Below are 20,111 nucleotides of genomic sequence, written 5' to 3'. Positions count from 1 at the left end.
CGAGCGAGCGGCGGGGGGAGAGAGCGCGAGCGAGCGGCGGGGGGAGAGAGCGCGAGCGAGCGGCGGGGGGGAGAGCCAGCGAGCGAGCGGCGGGGGGGGGAGAGCCAGCGAGCGAGCGGCGGGGGGGGGGAGAGCCAGCGAGCGAGCGGCGGGGGGGGAGAGCCAGCGAGCGAGCGGCGGGGGGGGAGAGCCAGCGAGCGAGCGGCGGGGGGGGGGGAGCCAGCGAGCGAGCGGCGGGGGGGGAGAGCCAGCGAGCGAGCGGGGGGGGAGAGCCAGCGAGCGAGCGAGCGGCGGGGGGATGTCACAGGCTCAGTACACAACTGCACAGATGCTCTGTGCGGGGTCAGCTAGTTGAAATCTAATCAAAGACATCATTTACCTTGAACTAGATACACACAATGTAAAGCGGACCTGAATATTCATTCCTATGCCACTTGAACCCAAATATTCTAACTTTGTTTCTCTTCCACTTTTAATCTGCACTTTTTAAAAAATGCTTTTATTACTATTATAAGTAGAAACAGAAAGGTTACATCTATGAGAATCCAGCAAAACAAAACAAGTTTACATACAAGGTCTTATCCATCAAAACCAAAACAAAAGAAAAATACAATAGTATTATTTGAATCTAGAAAGTCCTTAACTAGGCATCAGTAGCTATCAATAAAGAATCTTGAACTCCTCAAGGGAAAACTAAAAAAGAAAATAAAAGAAAAAGTCTGCCCCAGCATGATTGATCATCCTACTATCAGGCAGTCTAAAGAGGAGAGAACCAACCCAGCTATGACATATAAAATAGAAATAATACGAGTAATTCAAGCGCAGAGTGAGACATCTCCAGTACTCTGTGGTTTGAGCACCACAAGCTCAAAAATTGTTAAGTATTAATGATTAGATTCTGTATTCTATAGGAAAGAGAGTATAAATTCCCTTGCTCTAATTTTAATCTGCACTTTTAATCATCTATCTTGCATAGGTATTACATTCTCGTGACTTTTATGCTTGTAGTCTTTCAACAGTCATCATAAATAACTGAATTCAGATAATTTTGGGAAGCTATGGCCAGAATCCAAATAGTTGCCTAGACTTGTACAAAGAGGTCGTGTTAGTACAAAGGGATTCTTGACTTTTTTTTCTTTGAACAGCTGACACTGATGCCATATCACAAAGTGCTTTTGAAACTCACCTCTGCTTCAAAAGCAGAATATCATTGTGGTGTTTGGGCATATGACACTAGTTTCATATTATTTGGATCTCATCAAGGGTGTAGCAAGGTTGGAATGGGCCTGGGGACAGGATTTAAAAATGGGCCCCTCACTGTTGATTAACAAAGGAAACTTTCAACCGTACAGTACAATCGTATGTATGTTTTCTCAGAAATCCTAACAAATTCAGTAAAGTTTGCTTCCAGGTAAGTATGTGGAGAATTGCAGCCTCAGGCAGAAAATCTAACCACATTTAGCTGGAAGCACATTTCACTGAAACCTAAAGGACTTTGTAATTTTCTGTCATGAAACAAGCCACTTATAGAACGTTTTGGATAGTATTTTTTAATTTAAAAATTATTAAAAACCAACCATTTGTCCAATCCACTTCAATTTAAATGTACATGTTCCTCCCACTCTCCCCTACATCTCTCTGCTCAGTACCAAAGCCCTATGCCAAGTCATTCCAGGTGATCTAAAGGCTGGGGTAGAAAGGTTTTTGTTGTTGTTTTTTTAATAAAAGCAAAGGGCAGATTCTTCCATATGGGAGTGGAATGATGCTCTAAAACGGGGGCTTCAGTTCCAGACAATTTTGGAATGTTCTACCATGAAACAAGCCACTTATAGGACTTTTAATGGTTTTTTATTAAAAAATTAAAAAATATATTAAAAACCAGCAAATTCCTCAATCTGTTTCAGTTTAAATATTCAGAGTCTTTTCAATATGCCCTACACCCACCCCCCGCCTATATTAAAGCCCTATGGCAAGCCAATCCCTAATTTTCCAAGGAAGGGGGAATAACCACAAAAAGGAAACCACATCATACCTCCATCACTAAGCCTGATGAGACAAAGGCTGGGCAGAGCTATGGTGGGCAAGGGCAGCCAGTGCCTGCCTGCCTTCCTTCTTTGCTGCCTACCTGTCAGCTGGCACTAGAGGCTTCAGTGAGGCCTGCATGGAGGCCTCTCTGGAAGCCCACCCACCTGCCGAACAGCTGAGAGGTGGAGACTGAAGGAACTGTAGCAGCTTGCAGGCTGCATAGCTCGCCTGGCCAGAGCAGGAGGGCCAGCAGGCAAGGGGTCACAAAAACAACTGGTCATCTTTTCTTCTTTAATATAAAGAAAACTTGAACAAAACCCCAACAGGCATCTGAAGAACCAATCAGAGAGTGGATTAAGATTGTTCCACTTATGGTTGCTTCTTATTTACATGCTATATTTAGGAACAAATTATAAAGCTTCTATATTTCTTTTTCGATTGTGAGCCCTTCAGGGACAGGGATCCATCTTTTATTTATTTATTTCTCTATGTAAACTGCTTTGGAAACTTTTTTGTTGAAAAGCGGTATATAAATATTTGTTGTTGTAAAGGACAATGCATAATCGTTAACAAATAGTGCCTGCTCTGCATGTATCCATTGTGGAGTTTGCCTGCAAAATATAAGTGGACATGCTCAGCTCACTTTGAACTTCTTTTTGTATTTATGGAACTGGTTCCCAAGTACAAATTTTAATTTATGAGACTATAGGTCAGTTCTGTGCCATCAAATCATTGCTTCATATAAGTATATGATATATCTGCTACCATGCCAGGATATTATCACAGACTATGATGCTGTTCTTGACTGTGATATAAAAAGATATGAGGGCACAAATACATTTTCAAGGCTGCTTCACAAACATGTTTTTCCTACATGGATATAGTAATTACTAGATAGGAAAAAGCACAACATTTTTATACATTGATTTTTCTCTTTTGTTAATTGCACATCTGTGTTGGCTATATATATGGAAGCCTGCTTCTAATAATTTATTTATTTGATTTCTATGCCGCCCTTCCAAAAATGGCTCAGGGCAGTGGTTCCTTAGTAGATAGGGGTATGTATTCTGTTAAAAAAAGTAGGCTGTTTCCAGCCTTTGGTAATTAAATAATATATATATCTTTTTCTGTTGTTGTTTTTTTAAAGCTAGACTACTGCTCAAGTTTAAGAAATCTGGAGATAATTTCTGAGAACAAGAATTACAAATTCATCCAGGTAAGCTGGATTTTTTGGCATTTCATTGTGGGCACTAAAACCTGGCACCTGCAAGCCTAAACATTTGATTTTACTGAATGATCACTTTTGAAAGAAATAATGAAGAGCTAACTGGGGCATATAGCCACCTGATGGCGCAGTGGAGAAGTAACTTGCCTAGGGAGCAAGAGGTTGCTGGTTCAAATCCCTGATGGTATGCTTCCCAGATTATGGGAAACACCTATATCGGGCAGCAGCTATATAGGAAGATGCTGAAAAGCATCATCTCATACTGGGTGGGAGATGGCAATGGTAAATCTCTCGACACCAACTCAATGGCACAACTTTAATTTTAACTGGGGCATGCTCCTCCAGAATGCTGTAAATTAAATTGAACTTTCTGCCATTAAAAAAAAAATCAGAATATAACATTTGATGCAACTGAATAATGCTGCTTTAACATATGGCACTGGTGTTAACTACTAATTTTATGTTTTCCCTTTTTCTTCTTAGGGGGATATCTGTGAGCCCAATTTCATAAAAGCATTATTTGAGACTGAGAAAATTGATATAGTGTTACATTTTGCAGCTCAGACATATGTTGGTGAGTGCATTGTATCACTGTAACTCCAGCATGTTGCACTACTGAGAAAATATTCTTGAAGATCTTCTAGTTACTCTGGGAAGAACAGAGCCAATGCTTCATTGCTCATGTATATGCCAGTTCCACTGAAGTAGCTGAAGGCATCTTTTGATATGGTTTGTGGTGGTGATATGCATCTGCATGCACAAACTGTGTATAACAACTTGCTTTTTATATGCAAGTTCTATATTTGATCAAGGGGGTAATATTGCAGATTGCTCCAATTTATATACCGCCTGACTCCAAAGGCTCTAAGTGGTTAAATGTAATTTCAACAACAATTAATTTACTTTGGGATTAGTGTTTGGTTATCAATTACTTTAAAAAAAATAGTTGTGTGGATTTCAATGTTAGAACACCTTTTTTTTTGTTGCCATGGACCACAGTTCAGAAAAATCATATGAACAAACTCTGTGCAGCCATTGGGATTTGTGGTTGTTTGAATAGAAGGCATTTCTTCCAACTTGTACCTCTGTGCTTCATGGCAAGCTGCTACTTAAACTTTGAATTTTGAAAGTAATTTGATGTGTTATTTTGGAGGTGAGGAGCAGCTATTCTTTAGAAGAAGAAGAAAAAGTGCTAGTTAAAACTCAGAGCTTCCTCTACAGACTTTAAGCTCTTAATTGCGTTTTAGTACTTAAGCTGAACTCTTTTTTCTTTCTTTTTTTGGTCCTGGAATACAGACCTTTCATTTTGGCGCAAACTTGAATTCAACTATGTTAATGTTTATGGAACTTATGTTTTGGTTGGTGCTGCTTATGAGGCTAATGTGGAGAAGTTCATATATGTCAGTACTGATGAAGTTTATGGTGGAAGCTGTGATAAGGTGAGCTCGAACCAAAGTTAGAGGGATATAGTCTCTTCTGTGTGTGCTTGCTTTTTGGATGAATTAAATAGGGCAAGAATTTACGAGAACTATATGTGATATAGGTCACACAGCCTATAAAACTGAACAGATATTAGCAGTTGAGTGTCTCTTGTTTCAAGCATAGTAAGGTTTTTGTCTTATGTTTACAGCAGTGAATGAAAATATTGAAAAGACTAAGATAATATTACAATGAAAGAATGTGCTGGTCCAAATTTGACCTACAGCATTTTTTGATCCTATTAAAAAAATCACGTGACTTTTAAAGATAAGTAGTTTGATATCTTTCGTGAAACATTACATGTATATTTATTACATGTATTTGTCTTGCTGAGATTACTGAAATCTTGAACTTGAACAAATAAGTTTTGCCTAGTTTTTGAGTGATGTATAAACTAAATATAAAAAAACTATACTGAAACAGTGCAAAAGATCATGCAAGTACAAAAAATCATGCAAGTAGATTCCTGCAAGTGAAATATTTCAACAGCATCCCCAGTTAATTCTTGAATTTGCTAGTAAACATTTTAAGTCGGGCTATAAAATATTCATATTACTATATAATTGGATGATCGCCTGTCTTTTGTATTGTTTAGTGCTTCAAAGGAGACTAGGCACATTACAAACAGTAAAAATGGACAGTCCCTACCCTCAGGCTCAGGAGTGGCATCAGGCTGAAATCCAGAAGATTTCTTCTGGAAAGAAATCTCATTTTCACAAAAGAGGAGAAGAGGAGCCACTGCTGGGAGACTTGGTAGTGTTCTGTTCCTCCTTTCACCATACTTCTTAACAAATGAGTGTGGGACATGACAGCTTCTCCCACCCTCTAAGGAGGAGGATTAACTGCTGCCACAGTACCCCCCTTTACTGTGGGTTGAGTGTGGGAGGAGTCACCACTGCCCATCTGCTAGTAGGCTTGAGAAGGATGTGCTGAGGACAGGAGGCCTGCATATTGGAGTCTGCACTGTAAAGGCTTACAGTCTTTTAAAAAAAAGGCAAGTTCTATGAATCCTATGGAATCTAAAGGGGGGAAGTAAAGACAACTTGTAGGCCATGATCCAAAGGAATGTCAAGTACATGCTCACACACACACACACACACTTTTCTCAGAGATTGAAAAGCAGCCAAATGTTTGTTTGCTAATTTTTCTGCAATATTACTGCTGAAAGGACAAATCGTTTTCAGAACTGCTGGAACTGATACAGCAAGAAAAAGTCATGTACCTTGTGGTGTCCTCTGTGACATGTGCCTGTCTACTGTTGAGATCATGTCTAGGAAGTCTTTTTAAATGTTCAGCCTTGCAAATTACTTTCAGTGCTGCCTCATGGGAGGTGGAAGGGGGAAAGTGTTCTAGAATTCTGAGCATTTAAAAGCATCTCTCTGAGGTTCTGAAAGAACCTGATCTGTGTTCTTTCTAATTTTTTTCATCTGTGTGCAGATTGAGTTTTGTTCTGGGAGGCAGTATCAAGGCAGTGTGTGTGCACATGCATTCAGAGTGAGGCCTTCCTGATTCAACCTCAGCAGGATCTAAAATTAACTGAGCTGACATCAAAAAACTTGTGAGTGCACGTGCACACACCTTAAAAGAAACACTGCACCTGAACAGTGATCACAGGGAACAGGGATTCCCAGATGTTGTTGACTAAAACTCCCATAATTATTAGCCAAAGGCCATTGCAGATGGAGATGATGAGAGTTGTAGTCAACAGCATCTGAGAATCCATGTTAAAGGGAACACTAGACCTGACACAGCTATAGCATCTTTGGGTACATACATGGAAATAAAAAGCATTCATTTATTTTCTGTGGGCTCTTGCTGTGTATGTGACAGGGTTTTCTAACTGGATGGTTGCTAATCTTTCTAGTTTGGGGGTTACCCATATTATTAATTAGAATCATTTTTAATCCAGCTGGTCAATTATATCAACAGTTTTTAAGACACTGAAATGTGTCTGAAGTGTAAAAAATGTTTTTATTCTAGGAATTTGATGAATCTTCTCCTAAACAACCCACAAATCCTTATGCGACATCCAAGGCTGCTGCAGAATGCTTTGTTCAGTCTTATTGGGAAAGATACCAGGTAAGCAGAAAAGAAGCTTAAGGTACTGGGTAGTGTTAATAATTATTAAGATTTCTGAAGGTTGTCCCCATGTCCAAAGATCTCTGGTTACAAATACACTGGCGGGGGTGTGGGGGAGAATCACAAGAACACAATAAACAAAACCAAGCAGCTAACGGCAATGATTCTTCCTGTAGAGACAAACCTACACTTGCTTGCTTGTGCTTCCATTTTGAAGTTTTAGATACAGTGTGTAATGATGCTGTATTACAAAAAGAGTAATACAGCATCTTTTTGCTGCACCTTAATAAAATTGTATTACCAAATTTTAAGTAAGTAATGGTTTTCCTGTGTATAAAACGTGGTGGTAATGTTTGCTGTGGGTTTGGACATTCTCTTTCAAAAGTAAACAACCCCCTCCTGCCCACTAAAACTTGGGATGTGATACCATTGAAATTAATAGAGCTAAACTTGCATCCTGGGGTGCAACAACTTTCTGGGAAAGGAGATGATGACAACTGGCTTTGCACTCTTCCAGGAACACATTCCTCCCCTCTCTGGCTCTATAGCAGTGTTTCCTTTAACTGGGATTCCCAGATGTTGTTCACTACAACTCCCAGCATCCCAAGCTGCAATGGCCTTTGGTGGGGGATTATAGGAGCTGTTAGAGGGAACACTGCTCTAGAAGCTCCAATGCCAAGCCTTTAAGTGAGATTAGTCATTCCAGTTGTCTCCTTGCTGCTACTGCTGCTCCTCCATGTTAGAAGCATGGAATTCCGAAGATCAGCACTGATGGTTATTGCTCAACTTGTTGGCCTCTTTGCACATTGTATTCATTAGATATACATATAAGATGTTCCATGAGTACACCTAAGCATGTAAATTAGAACTATATATAAGTATACCTGTGAAGGATTAATTATTATTCATTTGTGGGGACTTCTTGATGAATCTAGCTTTGCCATGTATAGTATGTGTAAAAGTCCAAAGTCTAGATTGTTCTGCTAAGTATGTTTTGATGCTTAGTTGATATTCTCTAGAGATACTATAAATGTACCACTTTTTTTCTGTCATGGAAGAAGGTACTGTAAGCTTGTTATGGCTGTTCTGATGGGGTTCGAGCTTGTTTGCTCATAATGTGTATTTTAAAGTTTCCAGCGGTTATCACGCGAAGCAGCAATGTTTATGGACCCCATCAGTTTCCAGAAAAAGTAAGTTAGATGATGGTGCTTTTCATGCACATAGATGGCACCTAATAATAGCCAAGTAGGCAGGCTTCATAATAAAGTTGCTACCGTCTAGCAATAATAGCTTCACAGTAATGGATTACATGTGCTCAGGCATTGCATTACTGTTTACATGTTACATGCAAAATCTAATCAAGTGATGCAGGATTAAATTATGCAATATCTCTTGCAAACCAAATACATTTATCTTTTTTCTTGTGGGTGAAACTGGACAAAGATCTCAGTTTATAACCCAATGGTCTTGTTCTTGTGAAACCAAATAACAGTGTTTTGCCGCCCATTTATTAAGAATTGTATCGTCTCTGTTCCATAGAACTACTGCTTCTGTGGCTGACATGTATGCCCCAGTAAAGTTAAGGGGGTGGGCATAATACATTTGATATGTTCTGTAAATACTAGCCAACCCGCACAAAGCATATGTGCTCTCTTTGGGGACGGCTGATTCCCCTTCCCTCCCTTCTGGCCCACATCCTTGCCCCTCTTCCCCTTGCTACCGCCCCACTCTCTCTTGCTCCCTCCCCCTCCCCCTCTCTCACCCTCCTGCCTCAGTCTCTCCTGCCCTCCCCCTCTCCCCCCACTCTTACCCTCCCCCACCGCACTCTCTCTTGCCCTCCCCCACCCCACTCCCTCTTGCCCTGCCCCACTCTCTCTTGCCCTCCCCCACTCTCTCCTCCCCCTGTATTTTATTTTACAGTACTTACCAGGTGGCTTACGCCGCCGCTCCTCATCCCGGGCGGCAAACACGGAAGTCCTGCTGTCCGATTCCCTCCCACCCCAGCCTCCCGCGGGTGCCTGGACTCAGTGGCCGGTCCCGCCACCGCCTGGCCATGAGCCACCTCGGCGGCCGGGCCCAGCGCCTCCGTGGCTTGGCCTGCTGCCAGGCCAAGTGCCGCCTTTGCGGCCGGGCCCACCGGGCCTGCTGCCGCCGTTTGATAACCTCTGCAGCTGGCCTCTTTGAGGCCAGCTACCTCTCCCCCCACCCCCACTTTCTGCCCCAGTCTCCGGGCAGGCACGGGCCCAGGCTGCCGGGCCGGGGCCTGCCGCTGCCGCGTGCGGGCCCACTGCCTCGCCTCCACAGCCAGGCCGGGGCCTGCAGGCACCATCGCTGCAGCCTGGCCCGCTGCTGGCCAAATTCTCCTGGGTGCACTGCACCAGCCAATCAGCTGGGCAGCTGGGATGCACATCCGGAGGCACACCCAGGAGAAATATACATATAGATTGTATATCTTTTATTTTTATAGATAGAAAGAAAGGTACCTGTTAAACTGTGGGTCCTTTTTTGGGGAAATAGCCTGACTTAATGAGTCTAATTTCTTTTATTTTCAATACTCATTAGGTTATTCCCAAGTTCATTTCTCTTCTACAACAGAACAGAAAATGGTATGTATCAAGATCATATTCATTTTAAAAATGTACATAATTTGGCAAGCTGTGTCATTGAATGTCATACACTTGAAGCTGAGCATTGAGGGATCCTATGGGTTTTTTTGGGAAAGGTTGAAAAATTGTTTAAAATAAACCCCTTGCCCTTTCTTTTGTGGGTTGGGTGGTAGGTAACACCCATTGTGCCCTACCACACAACCCACTTGGGTATACCTAGGAAATAACTATGAGGAAAAATGGGGTGTTTCAAGTTTCCCAATTGTTCCCAATGGCCAGAACAAGCTGCACTCACAGAGCGCACAAAGTTTTTGCACTGCAATTTGCAATGCATTTTGCAACCCTGCTTTGAAAAGCATTACAGAAGCACATAGTAAAAGGGAATCTGTCCCTCTCAGCACAGAACACACATTTCAAACACAGTCCAAAAATGGCCAAAAAAGAATCACTGACGCAAAATCCACTGCCAGCCACAGTGCCTGCACTGCAGTAATATCATTGTCACAAGTTGCTCTCTCACACACAATTGTGACTTCTTACTTCGTAGCATTGCAGCAGCTGCCACAGCAGTACCCTTAGCAGCAAGCATAGCCATACGCTCAACTAGGGTTAGCCACATTTTGACTGAGTAAACCTTGCAATGCAGATTGTAGAGCAGATCAGAGCATTGAGTGAAGCACAAGTTAGTCTCAAGGCCAGATATGGGCCTCATCACAGCAATTGCCAAGAAATACCTACCTACACACACAACTGCCACTGTCCATTTCTCACCACACAACACTATCTCACAAACAAAAAAACCCGTAACTCAAGGAAGGCAGGCACTCAAGTTCTGCCTTTGTCAATGTGAGATCCAGCAAAACCAGATAGTTATAGCAGCAATAGCACAGCATATTGTACTTAGCAATGAGAAAAGAAAACCACAAATTCAAACCTTCCTTGATTCCTTCCTCATCTCCTCCTGATGTATTCTCTTCAAGAGAGGTGTGCTATAAGGGCTCTCTCTGCTGTTAATGGAACTGCCCAAGTAGTGCTAGCAACATTGTCTCCCAGTCTGCCTCAGCACTGCCTCCCTTTGAATACATTTTGAAATTCCCTCCTTTTCTCTCCCTCCCTCCTCCTTCCCCCTCCCCCCAGCCAATGGGGGCACAGTTGACCATGACAACATGATATGATAACAAGAAGCAAGGAGATCGGAAGCCAATCAGAACCAGTGACAGAAAACCAATCAGATGGAGGAAACGGGCCTCCAAAATGGCGCACAAAACATTTTGATTGAAGTGAGGTTGTTTTGTTCTAAGCTCAAAACAGGCCCTTTATTTAGAGGGCATTTTGTTTCGAGCTCAAAGAACTTGAAATGGCCCATTTCGAGTCAAAATGTTTCAATATTGAAACGTTTTGCACGTCCCTAGTTTTCTTCTGAATCCTGTCCTGTCACCAGGGATCATGCTGGACATTCTCCCTATTGTGCTCCTTATTGACACACAGTGAAGAAAATAGTGTTACTTTCCTCTTTGTCTTGTGTCGTCCACTCTCATTGACTTTGGGTTTGGACCGGCTCTATAACTTCTAATCTGCCTGGCTGGCCCCTATCAGCAGTGCAGTATTTGTCATCTGATGTACTGTTACAGCTGCTCTGCTGTAACCATTTTTTCTTACTAGGAGTGCCACCAGGTTCATTGGCAATGTGGCAAATAGCCTCAGTGAAGGACATAGTAGTTCCTTCTTTTCCAGTTTTCTAAAACTGCTTCCCCATCACATAGTCTACAGTATGTACTCATAAAATTAAAGTTTCTAGAGGCTCTGGGTTTGGGGTAAGTTTTATTTGAGTTTGCAACCTTGAAAATCTGACTAGTATTTTAGCAAAATAGTTGATTGCCTTGCTTTTTAAAAGTCCTATCAAATGTAAAATCTGGCCTTTCCCCTCCTTTTAGTTGCATTCATGGCTCTGGACTTCAAAGAAGAAATTTTCTTTATGCCAGTGATGTAGCAGAAGCATTCCTTACTGTAATGAAGAAGGGACAGCCAGGTGAAATCTATAACATTGGGACCAATTTTGAGATGTCTATTACACAGCTTGCAAAGGAGTTAATCCACCTAGTGAGTAATTGAAAATTGGTGGCTAAGCAACAGCAACCATTAAAATAAACAAAAAATGCTTTAAATTGCTTTTCAGTGAACTGAATAAGTGATGCTGAAGGGTGAGAACAATGTACCTGATGGCACTGGAGAGGTACCCACTCATCCATGGTACTGAATGTTAAGGTATTGCACTTGAAGCAAGCTGCTGGTTTATGGTGCAGTTCAGATGTTTGCATGTCTCCTCTGAGATATGTGTACAGATGTACCTGAGAACTGGAGCAGATTAAGGGCTTTGTTTTGACTGTTCCAAGCACCTGCCTAGTTGTCTACATTAATGTTTGCTGTTTCTGAAAGTTATTTCCCTTTGTTTTTTTAACACTTGGAAATTTTTTCCAGCAAGAGAGTGGGGTGTGGAACTACAACATCATGTTCTATGGGCCACTGTCCTGAAATGTCAGTGAGTAACACCAGAAAGAAAAACACACACATGAGGATTTTTCATTTATTTAATTTTGCAGATATACAGGAACAAATCTACACTGAAATCTCCCAGGAGCCACATTCAGGGTTTTTTAATCTACTACCCCAGATACACAAAGCAGGCGCTCCTGGTGCCCATGGATTTAGGACTTGACTCTATCACAGTAGGAGCATCTGGTCACTGTTACCATGCCTGGTTGAACACATGTATTTCACACGTGTACATCTGGTTTCAGGAACACAAACTAATTCACTTTCAGGAACAAAATAATTCTGGGGGAGTTATTTGGGGAACCTCTACCTTCTGCAGCAGCTGGGGTTGAGGAGAGGTAGCTAACGGTTCAAAAGAGCCTGGTCAAAATACCAGCACCTTTAATAAAATTAGCAAGAGCAGCATACCTAACTAGTTGGGGTATTTTGTTCCAGTTAGTAAAGTTCCAGTGAAGGTATATCGAAAGAGAGAGGCCAGAACATATCATATAAAGGATTTTATTAAAGGAAGGCAAATAACAGATTTAAATAAGGGAGTTGAAGATTGTTTCAGTGAAGGAGTGAAGAGGAGGGAGAAGGGGTTCAAAGTGGAGGAAGAAAGATGAGGAAGAGGGCAAGAGTGGTGATTTATCCTATTCAATCTGTTCAGCAACACATCTTGACAGGGAGGGGTTGATCCCAAGTGGGAGGTCAGAGTTCAATGCTACAGTAAAGTTGTTACCTGGCTAGTGAAGTGTCCTAGGGTGCTTGACTAGCACCTAATTCAAGGGGTACCTGAGGGTATCTGGAACATTTGATAAGGATTCTTAGTGGGGCTTGTGTGTGGCATCTGCCAATAAGCCTGGATTCAAACTGTGAGGTATGGGATAACTGGAATGCAACAGCAGGGCACTTGAGTCTGAGAAACTGGGGCAATGTGTGTACCCACAGCTTATTTTCAGAATAACAATTATAGGGGTCAAAAGACAGGAGAGCCATCTGAAAAGGGGCTTACTTGGTGACAAAAGAACAGGGTGTAATCATGCTAATTTCTAGACAAAGGATTTTGGAGAATGAATAGGTGAGACAGTACTAGCTAGCAGAAAAGTGTAGCAGCAGTTGGCTCATCAAGAACCCCATCTGATCAGAGGCAAGGCTCCAATTGATTGCATTTGGGTGCAGGTTGAGGTACACTGCTTGGACTTCTATTGTCCTGGGGGCTTGAATACTTGACCAAGCCACTTCATGTTATGCAAAGTTTTGGGAAGGGGGAGAAGTTCTTGTCATCTTCAAAAGTTGTTTCCAGCATTATCATTTGCCTACATAAGCAACTCATCTATACAAAACATCCTTTGATCAAACATGGGGCTGATTCAGCAAGAAACATTAATTTTATTACCTGGCCTTTTGCCACCAGTACTCCTAGCTATTTACAAAGCACTGCTGACTTCCTGAGAAAGCATCTTGGAAGCCCTTGGCCATCATTCTCCTCTCCTCTTTCTCTCACACTTCCTCTTCCACTCTGTCTCTTTTCAATATGGTATGCCTGCCAAAGAGGAAGAATGAAGTGACCATGCAGTGGGGAGAGCAAATTCAGAGTGAGGGCAACAGTGAGAAGGAGAGCAACAAGGGTGAGGGTTCTGCAATAGCTGACAGGCAGGGTGGTGGGCAGAGGGTGGCAGCCAGTACCTCCCTGTTCCTGATAATTTGCTACCTGAGATGATTGCCTCACAGTGCCTCATTATGAGGCTGACCCTCTAGCTGTAGGTGATAACCAGTAGTATTCTGTCCTGTAGGTTGTTCCTGGGTACCAGTCTGGTACCAGTGAAATCTGTGTTTTCACGTTGTTGGCTAGTATAGGTTTAAGAATGCCTGTTGCAGATCTGTCTGATGAGCTGGAACAAACATAGTTGTTATCGTAGGGCTTGGCTATAGAGAGTGAGTTGTGCACTGTATTATTCTGGATGCTAAATTATTGAAATGTATGTTTAATTGTTAGTAACAACAAAGCCTGAATCAGTTGAAGTGGCATGTTCACTTTCTCTGCACTATAGGACAACTAAAGAATGGATGTACAAGAACTGTTTTATACCTCAATCTCACTGATTGCAACATACATCTAAAACAGATATTTTTAAAGCCTGCTGAATGGTACTACACACACCTGACTACCAAGTATTTTCACTTTATCCTCTCCTACTATCATTTTGGGTTTTGCATAGCTCCACATTACGACAACATATTCACGGCTGCCTTAAAACAACACTTTCTCAGCTCCGGTCCTGAAAGGTATCTTCTTTGAGATACACTGATGACTTCATTATCATTTGGATTTACAGGCAGGAGAGCCTTGAGAAATTAATCAGAACTTTAACAACATAAATTGCATGCATGATTTGAGTGAGTAGTTGTAATAAGTGGGGAGGATGAGGGTAGATCAATATATTATTAATATTTCTGTTTTCTGGAGGGTGAGGACAAAGTGGCAAAGATTGGTAACCAGATGTGTGTAGTATCATCAAGGATAATATTTGGTTATCACGGGGGTTGGGGATGTTGAGGGTGGTAGCAAGAAGGAGGAGGGCAGCAGGTGAAGTGGGGTTCCATCATACCCAGTTGAAACCACTACATCATATCAGGGACCTACAGTTCTTGTCAAGAGTCTTGACAATGACACTTGTTTTTCACAAGCCTTGAATGGTAGACCCGTCCTTGCTTTCAGACAGTCCCCCTGTTCTAAGTAACTACCAAACAGTGAGAACAGACTTCATAACAGAAGCACAAACAAAGGGACCACATTCTGCAATGAACCCAGATGCCAGCACTGTCCCCATATCTACTCGGGTCTCAGAGTTGAATAGAGTTCAATTAACATAGCAGAGGTAGAAGCATTTTGTTATCTCCAATCTCTGCTGTTGTGAATTGTCACTGTAAATTATCTTGTATACATGTAAGCTTTACACAGAATGATCATATACAATATCTCTTGCATTTCATGGCCATTTGTTCCATTTACACTTTTCCCTCTCTTTTTCAGTGCTCTGTATATCTGTGCATACACACACACCTGCCAACTGAGGATAACATTTCATGTATCTGACCAAGTGAACTGTAGTTCATAAAGACTTATGCCATGATATATGTTGGTTTGCTCAGTAGATTCAGAAATCTATTGGAATTGTTAGAGACTTCTCTTTTATTGTCAATATTCAAAGACTTTGTTACAGTATGATCCATTTGTGTGTTGCTTAATGTGGCAGTTCTTTAATCGATTAAAGACTTTGACTACAGCTGTCTAGCACTGTATTTCTAAGTCCTTTAGTCTCCTGAACAGCTCCTCAAGGTGATTGCAGATGTCGTCTTTTTCTTTTTTCTTTTAACCATCTCTTTGCAATCTGGAGTGGTCTATATAGTTGTAGTGATTTAATTATCAGCATTCTAGAAACTTTTTGCACCATAAACAAATTGTGCATGCTATTTCATTGAGAGAACATATCAGTAATAGCTTAAAATAAAATTGAAAATGTAGCATGCAGTGATAATTTGAACTGATCCATATGGGAGCTGCCCACATTCATTTATCAGAAGTTTCTGGACATAACAAATACAGTTCTATGACAGTGTAAGTTAAAAAGTCTTTCACCAGTAACGTTCTTTTTCTAATTGGCAGATAAAAAATACCAGTTCAGAAGCTGAGACAGAATGTTGGATGGATTATGTTAAAGACAGGTAGGCTATTGATTACTACTAGGAGTCATTTTTATCTCAGATAATTGCTTTTAATTTTTGTAAAATGTTCATTTGTGCCACTGTATTAGAAAAGTAACCTTAATTTGGCTGATATCTTGTGGCCGCTTATTGCAGGGCTTGACAAATCCCAGGCACTAGGGAGCCATGGCACCTAGAAATTTAACTCTGGCACCTAGTCTAGGATATTCAGAGGTGGAGTTAGTTAATAAAATCTGTATTTGTTCCAGACAACCTTGTTTCTGTTTCTGTTCCAGAAAAGCAGATAAAGAGAAGCCAGCTTACTCTCCCACCCCATAGTGTCCATAATTAAGTCAAGTGTCCCTTGTTTGACTCATAAATTTGTAGGCTGGCTCCTAGATCCAAAGAAAACTTGTCAAGACCTGTCTTATTCATTTTAGTACTCTGAATCACCCCTGAATCTACAGCTTGTTCATGAGCACCAACAGCAGACTTGTGTTAAAAATGCAAGATACAATACAATACAACGAATATTTATATATTGCTTTTCAACTAAAATTTCCAAAGCAGTTTACACAGATAGCATATATGTTGTAGATGATTGGCTAGAAATGTATTTTTACAGGCTGGATGGAATGAGGAGTATACCTTACTTTTAGTAAACTGCTTAGCTGCTTTACTCTTTGTTTCACTACCTGCTTTTTCTCCTTAGCATGTTTTATTCATGCAATAATTCATAATCTCTCTTTCCTTCATCTTCAGTCTCAATGTCTACAATGTTCACATTACTAGAATTATTGGTTGCCCCCTCTAAAATGAGTGATCCACTGAAACAAGACACAGTCGGACAGTGCCTCTCAACATTTTAATGGTGTTGATGCTCTTTTATATTACTGGTTTTAGAAATATTTATGAAGAGCAATTCCTCTTGAGTCAGAAGATGGCAGCATTGAAGTATACATGAAGGGTGCAAAAGAATAGGGTAATCTGTAACAGTTGGGGAGAACTTTTGAGAGCTGAGATATATTAAAAGAAGAAGTTGCTTGTGGGTAATAGCTTGGGTAGATGTTGGCAAATACTATTTTAATCTGGATTGAGATCTGTTGAGATCCATAAGTATGGGATCTGGTTCGAGATCCGTCGATGCCCATAAGAATGGGTTCTGCGCCTGCGCAGGAACCACACGGTAGCCATGCCTGAGCTCGTCGAAGCGTCTAAGCCACGCCCCACGCTGCTGCGTGCTATTTAAGGCGCGGCTAAGGCGCGTAGTCCCTCAGTTCTTTTCCGACCGCCTTGTGTCTTGGACCTGCGGTCTGTGCCTCTTCGTCGTACATAGTACCTCTTTCGTTCATCCTATCTATCCTCTTGACCACGGACTGGAATTTTGGACTTCGTTGGCTCTGACTACGGAACGGCATACGGTGATTCTCTGGCTTTGACTCGGACTGTTTTCTTGGTGACTTCTGGTGAGCGGACGCGGAACGGCTTTGACCACTGACTATGGCTGACGGAAAGAAATCGTTTAAATGGTGCGAGGGTTGCAGGGCTAAGTTGCCTTCTAAAGACCTCCACGACCTCTGCCTTTTGTGCCTTGGTGAGGAGCATAACGTCTCCTCCTGTAAAATCTGTCTGTCCTTTTCAAAACAGACACGAAAGAATCGGGCTCTTCGCCTTCGTGCGGCAATTTATGATAATGTTCTGAGCCCTTCTACACCTGGCACACCTCGACCTTCGACGTCTACCGCGCGTGCCACTCCGACACCGAAAACGCCGAAACTCTCATCGACGTCGACAGCGCGTAAACCTTCTGATGCGGTTCCCGCCAAAACTGTGTCGATGTCGAAAAGCCCCTCGACATCAGAGAAAGGCTCGGTGTCGGTACGGTCTTCATCGAAGAATTCCTCTTTCACCTCGAAGTCCTCCCGTCACTCTAAAGAACGTGACAAGGCTTCCAAACATCGACGCGAAGATGTCTCCACTCCGAGTGGTTCTAAACGTCAGAGAACCCGGGAGAGCCCACGGGGCCATACGCCGTCTCCCTCCTCGGCTCAACCATTGATACCGGTTAGTACGCCGAGACCTTTGACATCGACATCGACCGACTCCTCGACGCATACGATGGTCCCACAGGTATTGCCGACTCCCTCGGCATCGATGGTCATCGATATTGATGCCCCGGCTCTCCAGCTTCCCATTTCGGACACGTCGACATCGATAGTAATAGACGCCGAGCGATCCGCCGAGACTGTCTCTGCACATGCATCGACCTCATGCGACGTCGAACAAGATTTGGTCCTTCCTCACTCTTCACAGCCTTCGATGCCGACAGCAAGGAGTCTTTCTCCAGCTCCTACGCCTTTGGCATCTTCTGCTTCGCCTTCGACACCACAAGCTTCGATACTTGTTCCCTCAGCATTGCACACTCCAGTCCTCTCGACTTCAACTCAAGTCACTCCTCGGTATCGAGCGCCGATACCACCGTTCCAGGTGGTCGATGCTGAAGCTGAGGAATCTTTACCAGCTGCAACCCGGTCGCTTTTATCACTTTTGGACTCGACATCGAGCGGCCGCTCGACATTCACTGGTTTCCCGTCAATTGGCTTAGATGCTCAAGAAGTGACAGCTCCTTCGTCACGACCTCCTGCTTCTTCATCCTCCAGCCGTTTACCTCAGACACCTTGGCATTCTTGTGGGTACCGCCACCCTTCATTGGGAGTCTCTTCTCCAGCTGGTCCTTATAGAGATGAGACGAACCTGCCCTGGAGACCGGTTACACCTTCTCACCCCTTCACCACCTTTGGGACAGTGTCCACTCAAACACACAATTTCGCAGTGATCCACCGTGCCACACAGACGTCGTTAATCCAGTTTGCGTCTACGTCCACACAAGCGAATCTACTGCCGCTTCTGACTACTGCTGCTACTCAAACTGCCCGTCATCGCGATGAGGGTGACCAACCGCCACCTGCCTCTCCCTCAGAACATTATGGATCTTCTGATTTCGAATCTGATCCGGAAGACGCTGGTTCTATTGTCGAACCTCCGACTGACGTGGCTCCGGTGACCTACGTTTCTCCAAACGATGAAATGAAATCGTACCACAAGCAAATTCGGGCCATGGCCGATGCGCTGGGCTTGGATGTCCGTTCCCAGCTAGCCACTATTGATGACCCTGTGTATAATTTCATGTTGAAAATACAATCAACTGCTCCAGTAGCCCTACCAATGTTACCTGTAATTACAAGGGCGGCTAAATGTGCTTGGGATGTACTCCATACCTCTACCCCGACCTCAAAAAAACTAGAAAACCTCTACAGAATTCAGGACAAAGATAACGGCTATCTCCTTAAACACCCGGCACCTAATTCATTGGTGATCGATTGCGCAGCGGCATCTAAATCTGGCAAGAGATTCACTGTGCCTCCAGACAGAGAGGGCAGGAAACTTGACTTACTAGGAAGAAAGATATATTCGACTTCCTGCCTTTCCATCAAGGTGGCAAATTATGCAGCATGCACTGCTAAATATTCGCACGGCCTGTGGGAAGATTTAGAAAATGATATGGACTGCCTCTCCTTTGAAGACTTTAAGAAGAAGTTCCGCCAAACCCTGGAGAACTCCGGAGACTTAACGCGCAGACAGCTCAGTATTGCCAAACATTTGGCTGAGAGTGAGTCGCGAGCAATGACTGCAGCAATAACATTAAGAAGACATGCTTGGCTGAGATCTACCAGCCTCCAGATGGACATGAGAGAAAAGATAGAAGGCTTGCCCTTCGACGGCACTGGTCTCTTCAGTGAAACAACTGATTCTACGATGGAGCAGCTTAAAAAATCTAAATTCACTGCAAAAACCTTTGCCTCTCATCCTTCTACCTCTACCTCTACGTCGTCCTCTTCATACCGGAACAACTACGGTAGATTCCGATCTTCTTACAAACCTCAAGATAGACGTGACTTTAGGAAGCCCTACTCCTCTTACCAACGCCGCCAGTTCTATCAGAGAAAGAAGACTCCTCAATCCCAGCGACCGAAGACGCAAGATGCCCAAAAGCGTCTTTGAAATTTTGGTTCGCCCATTGACACCTGCCCGCCTCCTCTCTCCGCATATCCCCCCTTTCCCGCCAGCAGGGGCACCTCCATCTGCCTTGACGGATCTCTCCATCCTTCCGTTCCAGCCCTTAATCAGGCTGGCAGGCCATGCCCCTGCGTGGCACCATATAACATCGGACCGGTGGGTCCTAAAAATAGTATCCTCTGGCTATGCGATCGAATTCAGGACTCTTCCACGTTTTACGGGGATGAAACTCACTCCGGCCTCGGAGCCGCTGCTTCAGGAAGTGAGGGAGCTTCTGGAGAAAGGGGCTATCGCCCCGGTGTCATGGGCAGACAGGCAAGGGGGGTTCTATTCAACATACTTTCAGATCCCGAAACGGGATGGGGGTCTCCGCCCCATCA

At 43.0% G+C, this 20,111-nt stretch overlaps 1 protein-coding gene across 9 annotated transcripts in view; it reads left to right on the top strand.

Moving 5' to 3' along the window:
- Positions 1–20,111, top strand: part of TGDS (TDP-glucose 4,6-dehydratase) — a 34,004-nt gene that overhangs the window by 3,453 nt on the left and 10,440 nt on the right. For 8 of the 9 annotated variants that reach the window (XM_053307074.1, XM_053307070.1, XM_053307068.1 and 5 more), the window contains 8 exons: positions 3,173–3,241; positions 3,734–3,824; positions 4,547–4,689; positions 6,710–6,808; positions 7,939–7,998; positions 9,371–9,414; positions 11,349–11,514; positions 15,617–15,675. In XM_053307074.1, the coding sequence (XP_053163049.1) occupies positions 3,173–3,241; positions 3,734–3,824; positions 4,547–4,689; positions 6,710–6,808; positions 7,939–7,998; positions 9,371–9,414; positions 11,349–11,514; positions 15,617–15,675 (731 nt within the window). The remainder of the gene's footprint in view (positions 1–3,172; positions 3,242–3,733; positions 3,825–4,546; positions 4,690–6,709; positions 6,809–7,938; positions 7,999–9,370; positions 9,415–11,348; positions 11,515–15,616; positions 15,676–20,111) is intronic. The other variant, XM_053307076.1, reaches the window with a different exon arrangement.

This window comes from Hemicordylus capensis, chromosome 3 (assembly GCF_027244095.1).
Source record: "Hemicordylus capensis ecotype Gifberg chromosome 3, rHemCap1.1.pri, whole genome shotgun sequence".
NCBI lineage: Eukaryota > Metazoa > Chordata > Lepidosauria > Squamata > Cordylidae > Hemicordylus > Hemicordylus capensis.
The sequence above is the reverse complement of the archived record's forward strand: the minus strand, read 5'-3'. Positions and strand labels throughout refer to the sequence as shown.